The sequence below is a fragment of the Eurytemora carolleeae genome, unplaced genomic scaffold (genome assembly GCF_000591075.1).
Source record: "Eurytemora carolleeae unplaced genomic scaffold, Eaff_2.0 scaffold663, whole genome shotgun sequence".
Classification (NCBI taxonomy): Eukaryota; Metazoa; Arthropoda; class Copepoda; order Calanoida; family Temoridae; genus Eurytemora; species Eurytemora carolleeae.
In genome coordinates this window covers 61,206-85,309 of record NW_019396570.1, presented here as the reverse complement: position 1 = coordinate 85,309, position 24,104 = coordinate 61,206, and the positions used below count along the sequence as shown (strand labels likewise).

At 32.0% G+C, this 24,104-nt stretch overlaps 3 protein-coding genes across 3 annotated transcripts in view; 1 reads left to right on the top strand and 2 right to left on the bottom strand.

Annotated features, from left to right (window-relative positions):
* Window positions 1-1,118: 1,118 nt before the first annotated feature.
* On the top strand, window positions 1,119-6,516 carry LOC111705661 (uncharacterized). Its single transcript, XM_023478283.1, has 4 exons — window positions 1,119-1,367; window positions 2,352-2,495; window positions 2,952-3,108; window positions 3,505-6,516. The coding sequence occupies exons 1-4, from the start codon at window positions 1,148-1,150 to the stop codon at window positions 5,117-5,119; spliced, it is 2,136 nt and encodes a 711-aa protein (XP_023334051.1). The 5' UTR covers window positions 1,119-1,147; the 3' UTR covers window positions 5,120-6,516.
* A 616-nt stretch (window positions 6,517-7,132) lies between these two features.
* On the bottom strand, window positions 7,133-20,445 carry LOC111705660 (uncharacterized). The gene is made up of 7 exons (XM_023478282.1): window positions 20,322-20,445; window positions 19,257-19,343; window positions 10,691-10,746; window positions 10,009-10,141; window positions 8,986-9,315; window positions 8,648-8,700; window positions 7,133-7,505 (listed from the first exon to the last, which is right to left on the bottom strand). Exons 2-7 carry the CDS (start codon window positions 19,338-19,340, stop codon window positions 7,406-7,408), a joined length of 756 nt encoding a protein of 251 aa, XP_023334050.1. The 5' UTR covers window positions 19,341-19,343; window positions 20,322-20,445; the 3' UTR covers window positions 7,133-7,405.
* A 3,260-nt stretch (window positions 20,446-23,705) lies between these two features.
* The window catches only part of LOC111705667 (uncharacterized), a 2,375-nt gene continuing 1,976 nt past the window's right edge, over window positions 23,706-24,104 (bottom strand). The window contains exon 5 of the mRNA XM_023478290.1: window positions 23,706-23,934. Within this exon, the coding sequence (XP_023334058.1) occupies window positions 23,856-23,934 (79 nt within the window). The 3' untranslated portion in view covers window positions 23,706-23,855. The remainder of the gene's footprint in view (window positions 23,935-24,104) is intronic.

Below are 24,104 nucleotides of genomic sequence, written 5' to 3'. Positions count from 1 at the left end.
TAGTTTAGAAAAAAAGATTTAATATTTAAAAAGAATATTTTGATGTTTTAATTCCTTTGAATTCAGTCATAAAGTTTCTTATGTATAATTAATGGATTCTTAATCGTTAATTGGAGAATAAGGGCTCAGAGGGGATGGCAAACTCTGCGGCTCGAAAGTTGGAGCTACTTTGGCTGGGCTCACAGCGTCCGGGCATCCCCTCCCTCTCACTTGTCTAAGATTACAATATTTATTCAGTATAAGCGAAAATATTCCTAACTCCCAGTCTGCCTTATTTACTCTGATAAGAAACAAGTAATATACAGTGCCGCCTAACGTAAAACTTTAATAGAAAAAATTTATTAAAACCTTTTGAGGAAGGGGGGGGGGGTGAATTGAGAATATAATTACACTGTGCAATTTAAGATCTTGTGTTTCGGCTAATTAGTTCTGTCAATTAAGGTATCTTTGCGCCACAGACTTCACAGACTGCTTATCTCCTTTCACAGGGTGGGCTACGTAGGCCTAAGTTGACCCAGCACAACATGCTACTTTTTTACGATAGGTTTTAGAGTGCCATCTCACGGCCACTTGTTGAACATAATACCCATTTAGGGGTTAAGTTTTACAACTTTTCAAAAAATGCTCCAATTTTAAACTTGAAACATAACATTTATGAATTCAGTATTTTTTTTGAAGATTTTGTGTTTCGTATCCAAAGGATTCTTAAATATCCCTGAATACAGATGTTTGCTGATTGGTCGTGTACAGTACTTGTACGTGTACATGCTGTGGAAAATATCGGATATTTTAGCAGATAATCGATCACTGTAACTCTCGTATCTCTGCCCTGCGCACTTATCCACACTTTCCGTATATTTATATTCTGAGATTTTTGTGTTAATATTTTTAATCTGATGTTAATCTGCTTGATCTCAATATCCAGTTTTGGCTCTTTTAAAGAGCATCAATGTTTAATCCCTCAATAAAAGTTATCTCTGCAGGGTATGACCAGAATGTTTTTGAAAAAATAAGCAGTTATAAGCTAAAATCCCTTTCGCCCCCCCCCCCTTTTAAAAACACACGCGCTACACAGGGATACTGTAATTTTGGGGGTTCTTAAACAAAAAAAATAGCTAGTGTTAAAGATATCCTAAAATTCCAGAGAATGACGGATATAAGTAAAAGAAGGGAAGATGGAGAAATGGAAGTGGATGAAAAGGATGATGATGATACATGTATGGATGTAGAAAATGGTTCTAAAGGAGGGGAGAAGATACGGGGAGAGAATAACTGTTTTGCGTATCTGAGAAACGAGAGCAGTGCTGTGGACTTCTTCTTCAACGTAGTCCCCAGCAGTACAAAGGAAGAAGTTCACAAGTATCTAGGTAAATTTAGGGTGTAATTAAGCATAACATAATAAACACATTTTTGTAAATACAATGATATCATTCTAGAGGTCGAATCTTGTGTGGAATTGTTAATCTTGAATGCTTGATCTCGAAGTCCAATGTGGTCACTTTTAATGAGAACATAAATTATTGATCACTTGGGGTAAATTATTTGGAAAAATTATAGTGCACAATTATAGTGCATTATAGTACAGTACATTACAGTACAGTACAGTACTGCACAAAAAGTGTGCTTTATGGAACCGAATAATTTTCTAGATGGTTTATTTCTAAAAAGGTTCTAAGAAGGAAGCTATAATTTACTCTTAAAATAAAACACCGTTCAAAGAATATAAATCCTTGAAAGTTCTAAGGAGAATTAGCCAAAAAATGTGATCTCTATCTTAACTGATTTTTGGGAGTTGAAACACATCTAAAGTTTGTGAATTTTGTTTGAAGAGTATGTTTTCATCTGCAAGAATAGTTTTCACTGTGAACTACAGTCACTGCTACAATGATAAAAATTTTGGATTTCTAACAACCTTTTAAACATCATGGATGCACATAATCATGAAAAAAGAGAAGCTGTCAATTGGCAGTTTACTCGTAAATTTGTAATTTGAAAAAAGCTTGGTATAGAAATCCAAACTTAAATATAAAAGTCGTCTTCATTGTATTGATATCAACGGCGAAAGCTGGTCTGAGAGTGCACTGGTAACCCTGAGAATAATATTAAAAGAAAGCTGGTCTGAGAGTGCAGTGGTAACCTTGAGAATAATATTTAGAATAAAGCTGGTCTGAGAGTGCACTGGTAACCCTGAGAATAATATTTAGAATAAAGCTGGTCTGAGAGTGCACTGGTAACCTTGATAATAATATTTAGGAGAAAGCTGGTCTGAGAGTGCACTGGTAACCTTGAGAATAATATTTAGAAGAAAGCTGATCTAAGAGTGCACTGGTAACCCTGAGAATAATATTTAGAAGAAAGCTGGTCTGAGAGTGCACTGGTAACCCTGAGAATAATATTTAACCTGGGAAATGTACGGAATGGAGGAGGGGGGAAACAAGATCGGAAAAACTTCTACAGATCTATCCTTTGGCTCTGGGAGAAAGAACCAATGGCAGGTACAACAGTATAAAGCATCATGGTAGTATTTTAATTGAATTATTGATGTAAAACCAAGCCTTAAAGGGACTGTAAGCTTCATTTTAGGTGAACCTCCGTGCCAAGATGGCAATGCCCGATTTACAACGGTACCCTTAAAACTTTACTTTAATCATAAATAAGGAGGATAAAGTCTTTTTGCTCACTCGAAAATTGTTAAATTTAAGCATAAAGCAAAAAATTCACAAATACAGAGAATCCACAAATGATATTCGAAAACCAAAGAATCCACAAATGATATTCGAAAACCAAAACATTAATATCGAAATTATACTTGATCAGACAAAGCTTCTAAAAGGAACGTTGTAAATCTGACATGCTACAGCCCCCTTTTTTTAAGAAGACTCTTTCTTTTTTGTGTACACTGTGTTTTTGAGAGTTGGTTCGTAACAAAAAGCAAAATAATGTTTGTTTAGTGATCTTGAACGTAAGAAATATCCCTGAACATGCCTCCCACAAGTGTTTGTTGAACCTTCTTATGTACATTGTACATGAAGACCAGGATACCCCCTATTCACTACAGAATCAGCTGCAAGGGGTGGAGGACCATGCTAAACGAAGAAGGAAATCTGGGTAAATTGGAACAGACAAAGGAATTGTGTCTTTACCACAAACTCAAACTGTCCAACCCCTTTTTTCCTTGCAATCTGATGGTGTAAACTTTAGATGTTTCAAACTTAATTTTTTTTTTGCAACAAAACTTATAGTTTAAAATATCTAAGTTCCACGGAATTTTGTTGTAAAGATATATGGATTAGAAAATCAGTGATAGTGGCAAAAAAATAACAATTCCTTTTTAAGCTAATGTTGATTTTTAGTTCATTCGTCTTGAATGGATGAAATTTAATAAGAATGTAATTTCTTTTTGTAATTTTAAAAACAAAAGCACTGAAATATTGCAGAAAAATATGTAAGAAAAACACAAGAAATCTATTTTATTACAAAATCTTAATATTTTTCTTATTTTAGGAGAAAACAGGATTTGACATTTAGTAAGATGCCGTTAAAGGAGGAAAGGATGATGAAGTTTGCTAAACAGGAAGGGTTTGATTCGTTTAAGGAGCTGAGAACAGAAAGGGGTGACGATGAGATAGAGAAAATGGTAAAGAAGAGAAAAACTGATGTTAGATGTCTCACAAAATGGAAAACCCCGGAGATTTCCCAAAAATACCGTTCCTTCTGCCAGGAACTCGACTCTATCGCTAAGAAGGATGAGTTGTTAAACCTGAAAGCAGAAAAGAAAAAGATTGCTGGTATAATAAAGGAACGAAGGAAGAACCCTCAAATCCAGGCCCTGTATGAAGCGGTTGTTCACTGTATTTCTGACGGATTAGTGAAGGAGCATGATGATCTACGTAAGAAAAAAAGTGTTGGAGGTCTCTATGGAAAATGGGCACCAAACCAAAGGGGAATGCACAACAAAGCAACATGGATTGCCGCTGACCTGATCAATCATGTGCTGCCTAGGCTTGGTATGAGCCTGGATAACAGTGGGCAGAAGTATCAGAAGCTTCTGTCTGAAATCCGCGAAGCAAGTCAGGTCCCAGAACATTTTACTGGGTCCAAGAGGTTTGGAGAGGTTAATTACGATCGAATGGCGTCAAGATGTCGGTTGCTTTGGGGTCGGAAAGTGTTTCAGAAACATGACCAGAAGAGGTATGATAAATATCTGGAGAAATCTGCTGTAACTGCTCTTACTGATAAAAAGTCTAAAGACGGTGTGAAGACTGGAGCTCTGCTCCCCCATGAACTGGTGGATAAGGTTTCTCAGCTTACTAAGAGATCCGAGAACTATAAACAGGCGACCCTGGAGATAAACCTGCAGTGGTGGGGTTTAATTAAATCCACCAGAGAAGCTATTGAGGCGGGTGAGGGTATTGGTAACTGCCTACCTATGTGTGATGTATCAGGATCTATGGCTGGAACACCCATGAGTGTAGCTATAGCACTGTCAATGCTTCTTGCTGAATCCCTCCCTAGAGATTCTCCTCTTCATGGTAAAATAATGACCTTTCATTCACGACCATCTCTCTGTACTCTTAAGAATGTTCCAGATTATGATATGGTGATAGATAAATCCAACCTAGAGGACTTAGACGGTATACTCAAGAGTCTTGGAGACTTTGGTGCTAGAGTGTCTGATGTCCGAGGATATGATTGGGGTGGGTCTACCAATATAGAAGCAGCTTTTGATCTACTTCTTCAAATAGCAAGGACATTTAAGCTTTCTAGCAGCTATGTTGAAAACATGTGTCTTGTCATATTCTCTGATATGGAGTTTGATGAAGCTATAGGCAGGGGAACTGAAGCAACCATGTACGAGCATATACAACAAAAGTTTGAAAAGTTTGGTTATCAAATCATACCCCGGACAGTGTTCTGGAATCTAAGAGCAAGTGTCTCCCAGCCTGTTCAGAGCGCTAAACATGACCGGGTCGCACTTCTCTCAGGGTTTTCCTCGGGGCTGCTGAAGAGTTTCCTGAAAGGGGATTGGACTGATTTTACTCCGATAGGTCAGATGATTGTTGCACTGAGAGGGCCTTTGTATGATAAACTAGTTCTCCCGGATATGGCAATTCAGTGAAAAGAGAGAAAATAAAGGCTACTAAAATTTTTGGGAATAAGATAATCCAACCGCAATAGATTTCGATAATGGAAGAGGATTAATCAAGTGGATCCACAACGTGCCATCCCGCCGGTTGGGCAGCTTAGTGCTACAGCAGACTCATTTTAGGATCCATTGCGGGTGGATTTTCAAAAAAAATCTTTCACAAGAAAAATCATCATAAATTCTTTTTTAGACCTTAAAGAAAAAATTGTAATATTCTTAGTCCCATAAAATGTGTTGATTTTCTTTAATTGAATCGCACACTATAACAACATAATTTTTAATTTAATATACTAGTAAATCTTTCCAGTTTCAATTTCCGCAACTGATGAAAATAATCACTTACACTGATTACTTTACTTTTTTAACATATCTGTAATATACAACTTTAATTATTGTTAAACTTAATTAATTATAAGATTAATTCTGATTTATACAGTGGTATCTATGAAATTATCGTTCTGGTTACCACTGTTCTTGTGTGAAATATGATGAATAAATTGATTTGAATTTAAAGATTTTCGAACTTTTTTAACTGTGCAAGGTATTAACTGTAAGTAAATTTATTTTCAAGAGTTTAAAAATTTGTGGCGCTTCCTGACCCCTATTTCATCTTCTGATTAAATCCGGTGTGAACTTCTTTTTATAACGATGAAAGGGACTTTACAGTGTACACACAACTTGTGACCCCTTATTTACAGAGTGGCATTCCATATCAATCTCTATCTGAGTAAAAGATCAAATATTGTATTTTTCCTTGAACATTGTTATATTCTCACACCTTCCTTCATTGGCTCCGCAAAATGAATCTGTAGGTCACTTTTATTGAGAAACTGCAATTCAAACTAATAAAAAGAATAAAAAACATGAATATTTTATTTCATATTTTACGTGCATACTGTCGTACAATTATGGTTTTCAAAAAAAATGGCGGTTTCAGATTTGATTATCGATTTTAAAACTTGCAAAATTGCGTATTGTAAACCCACCCAGCTAGTTCATTCAACCCAAGCTAAATTGTATCATGAGTTGAGTAACTGGACAAACAAATAGTATTGATTGTATTTAACCCGTTACTACTGGAGCTGGTATCAACGGCCAGAGGAAATTTCCAGGGTAGCAAGGTTCAAATCCTGGGAATCCTTATCAGGGGAACACGGATAACGGTGCTTTCGTCGGAAGAGAAAGCAATCTGAACGTCCATTTTGTCCCCGAGAAAAGGGTTAGTCTTGATGAAGGAGGAGAAGAGAGCGGTCGATCACAGCTCCAGTAGCTCCGAGAGGAGAATTAGATCCATCTATGATTCCAGGATTGACTTCGGTTGATCCTCAGTTTGTATTTTAATAATAATGTAAAATAAATGTCTGTGCAAAGTTAGTGCTTTAATCGATTCCATCTGGCTTGTTATATTGAGTTTCTCTTTGTAAAGTTGCCTTTATTCAGTTCTTTATACATGGGTTTCTATTAAGTTTATAGTATTATAAAATGTAAAAATTAATATTTTACTAACAAAATATGATTAGGATTATTTTATTATTATTATTTGATCATATCTATATACAATATTATAAAAACGAATTATGAAATTATAAAAATAGAATAATTATCATTGTCAACATTATATCAAAAACAAAACATTCAGTTTTGAATTAGGATGTAAAAGGCGAAATAAACTATTTATAAGATGCTTAAATTTCATTTTAAATTTGCTTGAACAGTATTGAACAGTATTGATCATTATTTAACAGCATTGAACAGTATTGAACAGTATTGAACAGTATTGAACAGTATATTGAACAGTATTGAGCAGTATTGAACAGTATTGAACAGTATCGAACACAATTAATATTCAATGTATATCTATATACAACACTGACTGTCATAGTTATATGTCTCTTTTGCTTCAAAAGCTTTAATGTAGCTAGTGAACCTCAATCTCTAAAAACATATGAACAATATGTTCGTGAAACCTCTTTAAGGAGACGTTTGAAACCAGCAAAGGTATTTATTGAAAAAACTCCAAATTGGGATTAAAATAATTTCTTTCAGTGCTAACCAGATAGCAATGGAAGAGGAAGACGACATTATGGCAATACTGAAGTATATTTGATGTTGTTACGAAACAAATACTTTCACTAGACACTTATTAGATCACTGATTTAGTGAACCTTGTCTCTCTCCACAATTAATGTTTAGTTAAAACTTGATTATAAAAGTCGTCTTCCTATTTCAGAGTTATCTGTATATAGAGTAAAGAAACATCTACAGGGTTTGAACGATTTCAAGTTTTCTTCTGAAATCCATTTTGTTGATCACTCTGGGGTCTCGTCTTCGTAATGTATCCAATAGTTCTCTCATTTCTCTGCAAATTAAAGTCATGATTTTTTACCAAATGTCTTCTTCCATAACTTTCATAACTTGTGGAAAAAGGGAGGAAAATTTTTAAGATTATAATTCTAAAAAGCTTTCTTTTTAATTAAACATTAAAAAATGTCAACTTTTTTAATGATCATTTATTTAAGACCAAGAAACGATGACGAGAAAGTCGTCTTTTTTCTCTTTGAACAGAAAACAATATTTTAATATTTTTTATTGACAAACTTAGCGAGTCCTTTTTTTAAAAAGTTTAACCAACATGATATACATTTATAATTTTAAACTAGTTTTTTTTGCATTGTTACTAAAACAAAAAATCCGTGTGACAATTTTTAAATTTTTAATACAGGATTTTCTACAAAGGATGAGGATTAAACGACGACATAAAACTCTTTAAATGAGATAATCCGAAGGTTGGATGATTTCTTCTCTTTTACAGATAAACAAAAAAAATCAATAAAAAATCCCGACAACAGCTGCAGGGAACCATTTATATACATAGAGAATAGAATATATAGAGAGGAATTAAAAGAATCTCTCGGTATGAATTTTTTCAGTCCCTTTCAGCCTGAAAGGGAGTTCAAAGTGTACAAATCATGTAAATGTTCACAAATTATATGCAGTAGAGTACATAAATACAGTATGTTCCCTAGACTATTCATTTCAATTTCGAAATTTTTAAAGCTGTTAAATAAACTTTGTAATGAATTAGGTGAATAAAAACATCATTTGATTTATATTTATAACGGAAAATCATCGTTTGTACAGTGGAAGGCATAGAGTCTATGTGAAATGATCATTGGTCAATTATGAAACCAGCCTATTTCATAATTTGGTTTTCTTTTAACAATAATTTTAGATTTTCTATAAAATGATATTCCAGGGCCCAACAGGTTATATAGCATAAATATGTGAAGTACACCTGCAGTATGGAAACAGTACAACAAAATGGCCGTTTTACACTTTTTTCTAGTAAATTCCTCTCTATATATTCTATTCTCTATGTTTATATATTAGTAAGTATGTACGCTTTATGTATTCAAAGACCAACAACAAACAAATCCAGACAACATGGAACTATTTGTGTAAGAAAACAATTAAAACATTAACCATGAGAATATTGTATACCTTGCAGTAGAAGGTAGATTCAGGTTAGATCCTTCTTCTTCTCTCATTATCACCTTCACAAAAACGTAAATTTTGTAAATTAAAAGAATTGAGTTATTGCCACAAACTGAGATTTTTTCATCCCTATATCTTTGCAACCCTTTTTCGGAGTCATTAGATGTTTAAAACTATGAGTAATGTTAAATTGAATAATCTAAGTTTAAAATATAAAATAACTATTAAATTTTTGTTTCTTAAAGAAGTGCGTCAAGCTGAAGCACCCCCCGGTACCCTGCAACATTTTTGGAATTAGAAAATAACATGAGAAAAACACCCTTTTACTTTTATTATTGGATTACCTGCTTTACATAGGAAGGAATATGTTTGCAATGCTCTGCAACTTCCATCCTTCGCACTCTCATAGGTTCATCTCCAGCCATCCTTCTCATCCTCATATGTTCATCTCCATCCTTCCTTCTTATCCGCATTTGTCCTTCATCACCAATTCGTTGTCCATGATCTGAATTCTCACTCCTGATATTTCTTATTGGCGGTGAGTTGTCAATCCTAATGGTCCTCATTGTTTCAGTATTGTCTATCCTATTTATTCTCATTGGTTCAATTTCATCCAATCTTCTGACGTTCACGAGATCGGTTGATTCTATCTTTTTACTTCTCTCTCCGGAGCTCTTAAATACCAAGGTTTGAATTATTTGTTTCTTTAAAGGAACAGTCGACGTGACCTTTTTTTATTTGTTTGAGGCCTGATTTACCACTTCTTGTCTGTTTGATATAAAAATAATGAAGTTGTCCATGTTTATCATTTATGAAACTTAATAACTTTCAATTATAGTTCTCTATTAGAGTAGTTTTATGCTTTAGAGAAAAAAAGGAAAGTGTCAGAATTCGACTATTTAAAATGGAAAAACAACGTTTTTCTTCATTTTTACCCAGAGAAAGGTGAGAGAGGTAAAACTGTGAATCGCAGGCCTTATAATTCTTTAAAAGAGGGGATAACCTCAAATTACGTAAAAAGCTCCTTCTATTGATAGCAAATAATATTACAAAGCTATAGTTGTTAGAATTATAATATTAGAATTAGAAATGTTTTTTTTTCATGTGATAGAAATCTTTTTGCAACAAAATTACAAAGGAACTGAGTTTTTGGCACCAACTCAAATTTGCTAAAAAACCCTATTTATCTGCAACTGGATCGTGTAGACCTTTGATATTTTAAACTTTGATTATTTGATCTAACGGGATTCATAGTTTAAAATATTAAAAATCAACCACATTGGGTTGCAAAGTTATAGGGATAGGACAATTTAAGTTTGTGGCAAAGACTCAATTCTTTTGGAATCTAAGAAAATATAAGAGTTTACCTGAAGTGGGTGTTTAAGCTTGTTTAATGTTGATTCTACAGATGATATTCCAGATTTATTACTGGGTTTACCCTGGCTCATATGTAGGCTGTCTGGCCCAATGTACATTTTAACCTCGCTCAGGCTCTTACCCCTAAACATAGAGATAATTCTTAATATTTTAGGTGGGTATTTTTGAATGAATTGTTGAATTAGTTATAGCTAGTTAAACTACTTCTTCAACCTTTAACCAGTAATTTAATTAGCCATATGGTTAATCTACTCAACTCAATTTATCTATAAAGGAATTAAGTATTTGCCACAGCTCAAGTTTTCTAATTTCGATATCTTTGCAACCTAATCGTGTAACAGAATTTGTAGTTGAAAATTTCTAGGGTCTAAAACATTGTGTTACAAAGATATATGGATAAGAAAATCAGAGTTGGAGGCAAAGATGCAAGCGTGAAGACAACATATAAAATTGACAAAAACTGCAATTAGGATTTTTGACTTTTATTGCCGACTATGAATTGCTTAATTTTATCCTTAGTTAATGACAAAACTTTGGTGTTTCAAGCTTCAAAAAAAATATAATGGAAAAGGGTTTATTTAAATGTATTGAACGGAGAATATAAAAAGAAATTTGAAATTAATTGAAATTTAAGGGATTCTTGTAAGCATTTAGTTTAACAGGAGGGTTTACCTGGATGAGTTGGATAGAAGACGACGACTTGGATCTTTCTCCCAATTCTCATCTTCCTAAATATTAGAAATAGATAGATATTTAATCTTAAACCATAAAAAAATATTTGGTTTCATGTTTTTTTATTGGAAGAATTAGAATAAAGTATAAAGGTAAAAAAGAAGAATCTTTGTAACTATTTAGCGTTGGTCCCCTTCCAATATTTATCCAATAAAGTATAATTTAAATCATCTTGGTTGAAATCTATATATTTACTTTGCTTGTTTGTCTGTTTGTTTGTATCCAATAAAAGTCAAAACGGCTGAACCAATTGGACCCAAATTTACTGTGGGACCTCACATGACCCCAGGGAAGGTTTATTGATGATCAAGATTTTAAAAATCGACCAAGCTAATTTACGCTTGATTCACTTCTAAGAGAGAGAAGATGGGTTTGGAGGCCATGCATTTAGAGCCTGCGCTAGAAACTTTCAAGGCGGTTCTGATTCTTGATAACAACGGTACAAGAATTCTTGCAAAATATTATGACAGCTCAGTTCTGAGTACTCCACAGGAACAGAACAAATTTAAGAAGAATTTGTTCGGTAAAACGCATAAGGCAAACAGTGAGATTATTATGTACGAGGGGATGACTTGTCTATACAAGAATAATGTTGATCTTTTCTTCTATATTATTGGATCAGTACATGAGAATGAGCTTGTACTGATGTATGTTCTTCTATATTATTGGATCAGTACATGAGAATGAGAATAAATCTGCAAGGCAATTTAAAAAAGAAAAAAAACACAAATTTTAGTACAAATTCATCATTATAAAAAAATGTTCTGATAATTTCAAGGATTTCTAAGAAGAATTATTTCTATCTTGGCAAGTCTTAGAGAATTAGAAAAGCTAAATTAGATAAACTAAATTAGATAAACTAAATTAGATAAACTAAATTGAAAAAACTAAATTAGAAAACTAAATTAGATAAACTAAATTAGAAAAACTAAATTAGATAAACTAAATTAGAAAAACTAAATTAGATAAACTAAATTAGAAAACTAAATTAGATAAATTAAATTAGAAAAATAAATTAGAAAAACTAAATTAGATAAACTAAATTAGAAAAACTAAATTAGATAAACTAAATTAGAAAAACTAAATTAGATAAACTAAATTAGAAAACTAAATTAGATAAACTAAATTAGAAAAACTAAATTAGATAAACTAAATTAGAAAAACTAAATTAGATAAACTAAATTAGAAAACTAAATTAGATAAACTAAATTAGAAAAACTAAATTAGATAAACTAAATTAGAAAAACTAAATTAGATAAACTAAATTAGAAAAACTAAATTAGATAAACTAAATTAGAAAAACTAAATTAGATAAACTAAATTAGAAAACTAAATTAGAAAAACTAAATCAGAAAAACTAAATTAGAAAACTAAATTAGATAAACTAAATTAGATAAACTAAATTAGATAAACTAAATTAGATAAACTAAATTAGATAAACTAAATTAGAAAACTAAATTAGATGAACTAAATTAGATAAACTAAATTAGATAAACTAAATTAGAAAAACTAAATTAGATAAACTAAATTAGAAAACTAAATTAGATGAACTAAATTAGATAAACTAAATTAGATAAACTAAATTAGAAAAACTAAATTAGAAAACTAAATTAGATAAGCTAAATTAGAAAACTAAATTAGATAAACTAAATTAAAAAACTAAATTAGAAAAACTAAATTAGAAAAATCAAAGGTTACCGAAAACACAGCTAATTAACCTATTTCTCATTACAGGTAGTTACTTTAATTATTGCTAAAAGCTTCTCATTAAGCCAGGCCTAATTGCACAATTTTGCAAACCTATAATAAAAGACATTTATTGAGAAATAGATTTTCATGGCATTTAAACATTTTAGTTTTTGTAAATCTATACAAAGAATACAAATATAAAGAATTTTTCATTTCAAGTTTTTCTGGTGTTTTTAAAGATAAATCTAAATTTAAGTGCTGAATCTTATCTTTTCGTTTTTGAACTGGAATACCCAGGCAAATCAAATTGTTATTAAATTGTTTATCACGTCTTTGACCTACGGTGGGACAGGAAACAAAAGAAATAATCTTGGGTCATAACTAAAAAATGAACTAGGGGGAGGCCGGTCGTGAACTCCGAGTCCGAGGAGATTGAGAAAAAAAATGATTTAAAAAATCAAAAAAAAAACGTTATTTTTTTTACTTTTTCTTGTTCCTCTGTTTAGACCAATATATTGAAATTGGAACGGGGCTCTGAACAAATTTTGAATATTTGTTTATCTGAGCATAAAATATTGAATTTAGCTGCAGTTTATCTTCTAACTAGTCGCCCCTAGCGTAAACCTTGAAATAAAATCAATCCCTCTCTTTTCTAATTCCTCTTCGACTAATGCTAATGACTTCATGTTTCCTCATTTTCAGGGTTAAACTTATAAAATGCCAAGGGGAAGGAAGGTTTACAATTGATGACGTATAACACTGCCCATTATCATAAGTATTGATTGAACAATTTTTAGACGTCTTCATTGTAAATTAGAGGTCAGCGCGCCTTCATTTTAGAGCCCATATTTATCCATTAAAGGGACCGTATATACGTGTAGCATATGTACCTTTATGAACAATACTCTTTAAATATTTGTCCAACCAAGATAGAATCCATTTGATTATTTTTTATAGTTATTTTGAATTGTGATTTCTAGTTAGAAAACCGACGATATATCTTCCATTTTATTGATTAAATCAATGGTACCGTTGCGAATTGTGGATTTTAAATAAGAATGACATAATTTCTATCTATAGGAACAATGTAGAAAATTTAACTCGCATGGTAAGACAATATTTTTTAGATAATTTGTAAGCCTTTTATGAGACAAAACTTGACTGTGTATACTGTATACTACTATACGTACTGAGTAATTGCTTAAGAACTTACGTTGAATGTTTATTTCGATTTAAAGGGAGTGACCGGCAATGTATATTAGTTGAACTGAGAATGTAGTATTATGGAGATTCATTTGGTACATATTAAAAATTTTAATGATGAATAATCACTGAGTTTGAGAACAAAGTCGATTTTCGAAATCATCCATTTGGTTGGTTACGTTTTGAGAATCGATTTTCAAAAAATTAATGAATAACGACCACAAAAAATGTAACAAAAAATTCTACAGTAATCTAATTAGTTGTTCAGGAACAGGTAGAGGAAATAAGAATTAACTCTTATCATCGAAATAAGTAATCTTATTCAGTTATTAGTTTCTGTAATGTCTCACTGTCCACACACATTTTCTGTAGATTTTCTGGAATTGTCATTGAAAAGACGACATTTGAAGAATTTTCAGAAATCTGCGAACAAATTCGTAAAGAAAAAGAAATTCAATCTAATAATGAAAAAGAAATGATTGATTTAAACATTGATTTATTGACAAATTTCTATTGAGAAATATGTTCCTAAACATCAAATTAGTGTACTGTAGAATTTTTGATACATTTTTCGTCGTCGTTATTTAATAATTTAATACTTTAAAAAATCGATTCTCAAAACGTAACAACCCAAATTAACGTCAACTTTGCGCTCAAACTCATTAATTATACATTATTAAAACGTTTTATTTGTCTCAAATGAATCATGTCTCGATCCACAATACTACATTCTCAGTTCAACTGCCATTTATTTCAGAATAAAATTCAAGATATTTGGTGGAAGATTTGAAACTTAAAATTCATTTCCTTCCCTAGTTCAAATAATATTGGGTTCTTCCCTCTATTGTTGTTTTCATAACAATTTTTCTTAAATTCATTCATTTGTTCTGCTTTTATTTCTTATTTTAAATTCCAGAATTCTCTTCTTCTTTCATTTTCGTCTTTGCACACCCTGTTTTCTTCTTTATTACTGACAGAAGCGTCTTATGGCAACTTAACAGTCCTATTGATTTAAGCGTTCTTACTGCAACTTAAGCGTCCTATCGCAACTTATTCATCCTATTGCATCTTAAGCGTCTTATTGCAACTTAACAGTCCTATTGACTTAAGCGTCCTACTACAACTTAAGCGTCCTATCGCAACTTAAGCATCCTATTGCAACTTAAGCGTCCTTTCGCAACTTAAGTGTCCTATTGCAACTTGATTGTCCTATTGACTTGAGCATACTATTGCAACTTGAGCGTCCTATTGCAACTTAAGCTTCATATTGCGATTTAAGCGTCATTTTGAAACTTAATCAACCTCTTTCAATTGAGCGTCCTATTCAAACTTAAGCGTCCTACTGAAAATTGAGCGTACTATTTAAACTTAAGCGCCCAATTGCAACTTGAGAGTCATATTAACTTGGGTGTCCTATTCATGAAACTTGAGCGTCCTAAGGAAAATTGAGCGTCCTTTTGAAACTTAAGCGTCCTATTTAAACTTGAGCGTCCTATTTAAACTTAAGTGTCCAATTGCAACGTGAGAGTCCTATCTTCTTGATCTCCTTAAATTAATCTTTAAACTAAAATTCCAGCACCTTCCTCCCACCTTTAGTGTAATCCTTCACCCTTCTCACTTCCACAAGTTAGTTCTTCATCCGGTGTATACAACTCCTACTTCCGGTCGCGGGGGTTTGAGTTATTATTCTATATTATATTGATCATTCCTTTCATTTAATATCCTGGTCTTCCGTAGCTTAATCATATGTGCTTCAGATAATTAGATCGTTAAATTTTATTATTATTATCATAATGATTAATATTAGTGGTTCGCCCAATAGTAAGGACTGTCATTAGCCTCTCTTAAAGTCTAAATCTACCCAAAAATATCTTTATGAGAAACTATACAATACATATAACATACATGCAACCAATAAACCTAGAAACCTCGACATACAAATTTGTATATATGTAAAAAACGAGAGAAATGGTTTGAGCTTATAAAGCATGTGAAATACGTTCTATTTTTAACTGTATAAAACTGTAAAACTATGGATTAGGTGGAATTGACATATTACAATCTTATGGTATTTGATGTTTTTATAAAGCGAATAGTTTCACTATAGGAACTTAAAATCAAGTCAAGAGGATCTGTTCTCTATACACGCTGAGAAAATAAGAACTCGAGGAAATAGCAACAGCAACAAACCACAAGAAGTTAAAATCTTCCAACAAAACATGTATCTAACAATTACTTCTTAGGAACAAAATTCAATGGAACAGTGTCCGAATTTAATGAATTTAAGCCGCGGCTCAAATCCTGCAAAAAAACCGGTTTCAATTGAGCGCCGGCCTTAATCTTGAAAAATTGGATGTAATTTTAAGTGGAATCAACATTATTTGCTTAAATTTAAGCCGCGGCTCAAATTCTTTAAAGTCGGCCTCAGGAATCCCAAGAAACAATATTGTATATAATATAGAAATCAGCTTGTTCCAACTTTTCTACATCAATTCTTAGAATTAATAAGGAATAAACTATACACTATGAAACAATATTGAATATAATATAGAAACCAGCTTGTTCCAACTTTTCTACACCAATTCCTAGAATTAATAAGGAACGAACTATACACCGAGGAACTGTACACCAAGGAACTATACATTATGGAACAATATTGTATATATTGTAGAAACCAACTATTCTACATTATTTCCTAGGATTAATAAGTAACGAACTATACACTGAGGAACTGTACACCAAGGAACTATACACCGAGGAACTGTATACACCAAGGAACTATACACCGAGGAACTGTATACACCAAGGAACTATACACCGAGGAACTGTACACCAAGGAACTATACACCGAGGAACTGTACACCAAGGAACTATACACCGAGAACTGTACACCAAGGAACTATACACCGAGGAACTGTATACACCAAGGAACTATACACCTAGGAACTGTATACACCAAGGAACTATACACCGAGGAACTGTATACACCAAGGAACTATACACAGAGGAACTGTACACCAAGGAAATATACACTATGAAACAATATTGTATATATTGTAGAAACCAACTATTCTACATTAATTCCTAGGATTAATAAGGAACTGTGAGGAAGATCAAGGTTAGGAGTGTACAGGAGGTCATGTGAATAAAATGAACCAAATGCCGGGTTTAAAACTAAAGTCTAGGAGTAGTTTAGTCAAATAATTCACAAAGAGATAAAGGAAACTCTAATTTTCTTATTCTTATATCTTTGTATGAATTATGAATTATGAACTCTGCTGAACTGTTAAGTTTTAAATATCAATGTTTTTTACATTTATATGTAAATATGATCGATAAAAATAGAGTTTGAGTGATTTAAAAAAAAACAAAAAATCTTCTTTATTTTAATGAATGTCGTATTTGCAAGGTTAATTTTCTCTTTGTATCTTCAAAACCATTACATACTCCAAGAGTTTAAAAAACACGGATGAAAAGGATGGGGCAGAGCCAATCATGGATTAAGACGGTTGCCAGGATTCGGACACAAAGATCTTTACATAGATAATACCGGGCTCCATGCAGGGATAATATTCAGACAGACATATATTTTTGGAGATGATTGACATGTCAAATCCATTATGTATAATTACATAATAAACACATCAAGGATACGTACACGCATATACGGCCATGTTTGTAGGGGTGAGGGGTCGTTTTTGGGTTTGTTTTTTTCAATTCAAGGTTTATTAATTTAAAGATTCTCCACAAAAGCTGTTGCTAATATTTCAATCATGGCTTTTGAATTTTGAAGGAAAAATCGGGTCGGGATTAGGTACAGATGAATAATTCACTGAGATTTAGACAACTCTGAAAGTTACTCAGCAAATATTCAGACTGCCTGAACTTTAAAGTGCCGCTACGGCTGCCTCACCAACTTATACATTTTCGTAGCCTTAGACATATACATTAAAAAAAATGCAACACTCTTGCTTATAGTTTTAGTTTAAAATGAGTAATTGGCAAAATACTAGTCAATGTTTGCGTGAAAGCCTGCTTGAGTTGTTTAATATATGTAAGCAAGCAAAAGCATAAATCTAAATTGATGTGTTGACGTGTATGTATGATGTTAAACAAAAGTAATATTAAATGGTGAAGATATTTTATAGATTAATAGAAAGAAATTACATGTAAAAAAAGTACGTAGTGCATTTATCACGCGAAATGTATTAGAACTAGAATTATGCTCTTATCTTCTTGAACATTTGCAATGTATCACTGAAAGAAACGTTTAAATATGAATCACGTTTAAGATCTGAATTTTAAGGTTGAAAATTTGGTTCAAAGTGATTACCTACTGACCACACTGGACATTTGACTAACCATGATAAACATATCGTCCTTTTGCTATTCTATTTTGTATACAGTGAGAACCAGGAAACAGGTAAATTCTTCGTCTTTTTTTAAAGTATTTTGTAATTCGCAACTAAACTATTTAAAAAAAAACATGTTTAGAGATATAAGTTGTAAACTGCAAATTAAACAAATCTTTTGCGAAATTTCTTGAGTTTAGTGAAGAAGAAAGACGACATATATTTGGCAGTTTTCTGGATGTAACTACGTAAATAAACGAGATAATTTCTGGTAAAATAAGTTCTGAGAAAACGCGTATAGTACTTGATACAAAAACAAACCTTGGTTTAGAAAAAGAACAATTGATGATAAAATTTGAAAATTTGATAGTATCAAGGAAGTTCTAAATCTTGTATAACAGGTGTCCCAATAAACATGAAAATAACATGATGAGTTTTCTTGTATACCAGGTGTCCCAATAAACATGAAAATAACATGATGAGTTTTATCAAATAGAGTTTACAGCACATGTTTGTCGATTTTGTTATTGTTGATTTAATAGCATCATTGGACGCTAACCTGTATTTTTTTGGTATTCCCGCTTTAAAATATCCTGTAAGTGAATGATAATTCACGCTACACGAACCTTCATAAACGTTTACATCCAAACCCTCTGAATCATGTAAGAGAACGTTTAAAAACATCTCTAAATATATATTCATGGTCCGTGGATAGTAAAAAGTAGAGATTGCTTAAATGTTTCGTTCTGTTGGTTGGATAATTATTTTGATACTTATTATTTCCAAAAGTAAGAAAATTTTGTCCAGTTTTATAAATAATGACACCTTTTGAATACCTTTGTTTTTTGAAAAGTTTTCCATTAAAAACCAGATGACCCTTAAATTGTATTACATGGGGTTTTCGTCTTACAATTTAACGAAATGAAAGCATTTGGTAAAAAGCTGTTTTATATTTTTCTTGTTTGAAAATTGTTTTTTGTTTTTGTTTTTCAAGAAAAGGGATTGGTGAGATTTCCTGCGAATATATATACAAAGTGCAATAAATAATTTCAGGGGAAGAAAGTTCCAAACCGCAGTTTTTATCAATAACTAAGGATTTTTCTCTCTAAATTTTATAAAAGAAATTATATAAAGTATAATTGGAGTTCCGTCATGTTTTTTTAATTGTTGAAAATAGTTTGACCAGGACGACACAAAAACGTTGATTATTATTTTGAACATAAGTACGATTTTGAACTTGCGTCCCCTGAATTATATTATACCTGTTGATGAATAACAAGGGTTTTTGTAAGATGAAGATTTAGGCAGGACTGAAACCTTCTCATCAAGGGTATATCTTCCATCATTATCTAAATATACGACGTTAAATTTTTTCTTCATATTTCTGTTAAAAAGGACTGTAGATGTAATTTCAAGTGCCCTCCAATTATAGGTTGCAATGTCCGATTGACAATGCTTTATGTGTGCAAGTATTCGTTAGATATCTTGTTTCTATCTCTTTTTGGAAACTAATTTAATTGTGGTTTCTCTACAAAAATAACTTAAACATTCCTACTGCAGAAATTTTCAGAATTCAACACTTTTTCAGTTATAAATACAACAATATTTTTTAAAGTTTTAAAGGTACCTTTTTAAATCGGGTACACAGTCCTCTCTAACTTGAGGGTTACTTAAAATGACAACGAAGCGACTGTCCCTTCAATACTCTCAAACAAAATAGAATCAATGGAAACTCAGGAATAACATTTTATCGATAACTTTTATCTCTGTTATTTATTTTGAATCTATCCAGGGTTTCCCACTAAGAATGAAACTTTATGACGACCTAAAACTCTAGAAACACCTTAATATAGTTTAAGAGTGAAATACTGAAAAATTTGGTGAATTGAGAAACAAGTTTACAACTGCATGGGAACATATAGTTTAGAAAATAAATATAAAAAAAACAACAAAAATATAGATTTTTAGTTTAAAGCAAAAATATGAAGAAAAAAAACCTGAGGCTGAATAAAAAAAAATTTGACCCGCGGTTTAAATTTGAGACGCGCGGCTTAAATATGGTTGGTTCCACATAAAAGTGTCTTAAATGTTTCAAGATTTAAGCCGGCGCACAATTGAAACCAGGTTTGTGTAGTTGAGACCCGGCTCAAACTCATTGATATGTCCCATCTATGGAATGTCTTATGTCGTTTCTATGAAATGCTCTTTCAATGAAATGTCCTATCTAAAATTAAATAATCTTTAAGAGAACTGACCCAACACCACAAAAATTAAGTTTAATTAAAATTTCGTTGACCCAGTCTCTGTAATAAAAATAAAAATCTTACTTGTTCCTTTACTTCTGTTAATTTTTAGCACATTTGATCACAGATAAGATAAAATTAATCTCATTGTATAAACTTCTCACGGTTACGTTCAGTCACCTAGTTGCGTAACAGTGTGTATTGTTTGAGCGCCCAATATTAACTGCGTCAAACTTGGGGGGTTCATAAGCGTAGAAGCGTACGTATATACTTATATACATAATATAAATGTGCGTATACGCTCAGTATATTTTAACATTCCTCTATCGTGTTCACGAATGAAAATATTTGGAATCGGAATCCATTTAAATATTATTAATTATCTCTAGAACCGGAGTTAATCAGGATCAGAGAAGGGAGTATCATGATTTCTTAAATATGGTTCATCGCCTTGGTTTTTTTAAGATGGTACCAATAAACATGAGAATTTAGAAGTTCTTTGATATTGAAGTTTTGATAAAGTCTTATAGTCTTTATCTTACGAGCTTTCCAAAAAATATTGTCTAAAGTCTTTGCATATAAACGATTGATAGGAGATATATTCAATATTTAAGACTTTAAAGTCGCCCAAAAAAGTCGAGTTCAGTAACGACTCGAAGACTTTTAAGAAATTCTCGATCCCAGGGTACTAGAAACTTCAGTGGAAACGTCGACCTAATTCGGAGATGTTCTCGATATAATCTCCTGAGATAGATTCTCTATTGAGATTTGAGAAACTCCCAGAATTTACAGGGGACATTCTCTTATTCTCATTCTTTGTGGGAAATTCACAGTTTATTTCCAGAGAAAGATTCTTCATAACCAATTCTTGAGAATATATTGGGAACAAGATTCTTCATAACAAATTCCTGAGAATATATTGGGAACAGGATTCTTCAAAACCAATTCCTGAGAATATATTTGTAACAAGATTCTTCATAACCAATTCCTGAGAATATATTTGTAACAAGATTCTTAAGAAACCATTTCTTGAGAATATATTGGGAACAAGATTCTTCAAAACCATTTCCTGAGAATATATTTGTAACAAGATTCTTCAAACCCAATTCTTGAGAATATATTGGGAACAAGATTCCTCAAAACCAATTCCTAAGAATATATTGGGAACAAGATTCTTCATAACCAATTCGTGAGAATATATTGGAAACAGATTCTTCAAAACCAATTCCTGAGAATATATTTTTAACAAGATTCTTCACACCCAATTCTTGAGAATATATTGGGAACAAGATTCTTCAAAACCAATTCCTGAGAATATATTGGGAACAAGATTCTTCATAACCAATTCCTGAGAATATATTGGAAACAGGATTCTTTAAAACCAATTTCTGAGAATATATTGGGAAAAAGATTCTTCAAAACCAATTCCTGAGAATATATTGGGAACAGGATTCTTCATAACCAATTCCTGAGAATATATTGGGAACAAGATTCTTCATAACCAATTCCTGAGAATATATGGGGAACAAGATTCTTCATAACCAATTCCTGAGAATATATGGGGAACAAGATTCTTCAAAACCAATTCCTGAGAATATATTGGGAACAATATTTTCTCCAGAACCATGGTCAAGCATTTCTTATGAATATCTTGCCATTTTCTCAGCATATTCCAGGGGTAATTTTTCAGACTCATACTAGTGAACATCTTACATATCTTAAATTCAATTATACCCAATCCCACTTTTTAGAATAATAAAATTTTATTTACAATGATAACCGTCGAAGATTCTTTAATTTTGTAAATTTCCACTTTTGACCAATAGTTATTGTTAGTTATAGAAAACGAATACATTTGGCATGAAGTCTTCTCGTCATTCTCAATATAAATTATATAAAATTGTCCCATTAAACGTTCTAAGGTTATTCAGACGTGTTGAGCTCAGTTCTTTTTATTTGAACTGTGAAGATAAGAAGCTATCATGAAATCTGAGCAAACCTTGAATCACGGTGATTCAGCGAGTAATACTTTATGGTTTCCGTTTTATGTCAATATGCCATTTTGCATTTTAATAAAGGGTGTCCCACGAAACTAGACACATGGTGAATAGTTTAATATGTCTTCTTTCTTAATTTGCTAAGTTGTTGGATGAGTTGGATAATAATAATAAAAAAAATTAATGACAGTCATATTTAAAAACAATTGATTTAACAGTCAAATTTATTTCAGTTGAAAGATTTGTTTACGAAATAAACTGCAAAAAACGTTTTTTATGTCTAATACAGTATATGGAAGAAAACAATAAAAGCTATTCACAAACTGTCATATTTCGTGAGACACCTGTATATTCCAATGACATTCTTTAGGAAAAAGCTCCTAGTGAAATAATATTTTGTTATTTACAGGAAATGGAATTCTTTAATTTTTAGAATATTTTAAAATGAAGTTAAAGCATTTAACGAGTAGAGGACATGATCTAAGCTGTGTAGAGGTTTTGGAGATCATTCAATTAACTTGCTGCTATTGTTTAAAGGCCTAATCAAGATACCTTCAATATATTGATAAGACTATTCACAACGATACCCTTAACTTTCGTCTGGCCAGGCATTAAAGAATTAAAATTTTAAAATTGAACACGATGTTTAATTTAGAATATTTGCATCCCATGTAGATTGTGGAAATACGAAAACCGTATTTCATCAAGCGTTGTAATGTAGTAGAGCAGGGTGCAGGGATCCCTAAATTTGACAGGTTCAATGTGCAATATCGCATTTACATATTCCTAGGGTGCATGGTCAGCTGTAACACAATAATTTTGCTACTGGAAGTGTTTCCATGAAATCTGAGAATTAAAAAGATGTCGATCAATGTTTTGACAATATTTACTCACAGGGTTTTCCACTAATGATGAGACTAAAAAGACGACCTGAAACCATTAAATATGACGATTACAAGGTTAAATTAAATCTTCTGCCTTGAATATTGCCTTTTAATGGCATATTTATTGACACGGCAACGAGAGAAACCAGTTTGAAAAAAATCGGAAATATAAGGAAATAAGGTAGATGTANGCATGGAGAAAATACGCTTCCATTCCCTTTTAGTAACAACTCCAGAACGTAGCGTACGTAACAATAATTACAAAACCTTAACTAAACAATCCAGAGCGTAGCGTGCGTAACCTTTGTATATACTAAAAATAAAGTCGATGTACAGTCATGTCTCATCCTTTGTATATACTAAAAATAAAGTCGATGTACAGTCATCTCTAATATCTCATCCTTTGTATATACTAAAAATAAAGTAGATGTACAGTCATCTCTAATGTCCTCATCCTTTGTATATACTAAAAAGTTCAATTTTTTCAGTTAGGATTTATCTACTGAAAATTGCTGCAAGGTTTTGCATAAAACGTCATGTAGTGAGATCCTGAAAAATATTAAAATGTTTTTATTTGAAGCTTTAAATACTTAAAGATTCTATATATTTCAGTCTAGAAACACTTAAGATACATACAATTAAAACGTTTTTAAAGAAACGAGTAAAATCTTGGGAATTATGAATAAAAGAACAGTAAGGTCAGAAAAAGAAAGATTGACGCTATCAAATCTCAGGGTTCAATTCCAGATCATCTCATGGCAAATAGTTTTAGAGGAGTAGGCAGGTTTAGTATTCTGTTCATACATCTCAGCATTCCTGAAATACGATAGTCTCAAATAATTATAATTAGGCAAATTTGATCAAAAAAGAAGCGAGAAAATTTCCGCGATTTAAAAATGAGCAAATGTCTGCGTATATGCAGAGACCAAAGTAAAAAAAGTAGTCAGTTTTCGAAAATTGGAGACTTGTTTTAAATTTTCCAATGG

Bases quoted from the DNA above. Each gene is read 5' to 3' on its own strand.
- LOC111705660 (XM_023478282.1), bottom strand. From the start codon at position 19,340: ATGATGGAAGATATACCCTTGATGAGAAGGTTTCAGTCCTGCCTAAAT. The intron at 8,701-8,985 runs GTAATCCAATAA...GTTTTTGTGAAG, and splicing joins TTCCTTCCTATGTAAAGCAG to GTGATAATGAGAGAAGAAGA. The intron at 7,506-8,647 runs GTATACAATATT...TTTAATTTGCAG, and splicing joins AATCTACCTTCTACTGCAAG to AGAAATGAGAGAACTATTGG.
- LOC111705661 (XM_023478283.1), top strand. From the start codon at position 1,148: ATGACGGATATAAGTAAAAGAAGGGAAGATGGAGAAATGGAAGTGGAT. The intron at 1,368-2,351 runs GTAAATTTAGGG...AATAATATTTAG, and splicing joins AGAAGTTCACAAGTATCTAG to AAGAAAGCTGGTCTGAGAGT. The intron at 3,109-3,504 runs GTAAATTGGAAC...TTCTTATTTTAG, and splicing joins AAACGAAGAAGGAAATCTGG to GAGAAAACAGGATTTGACAT.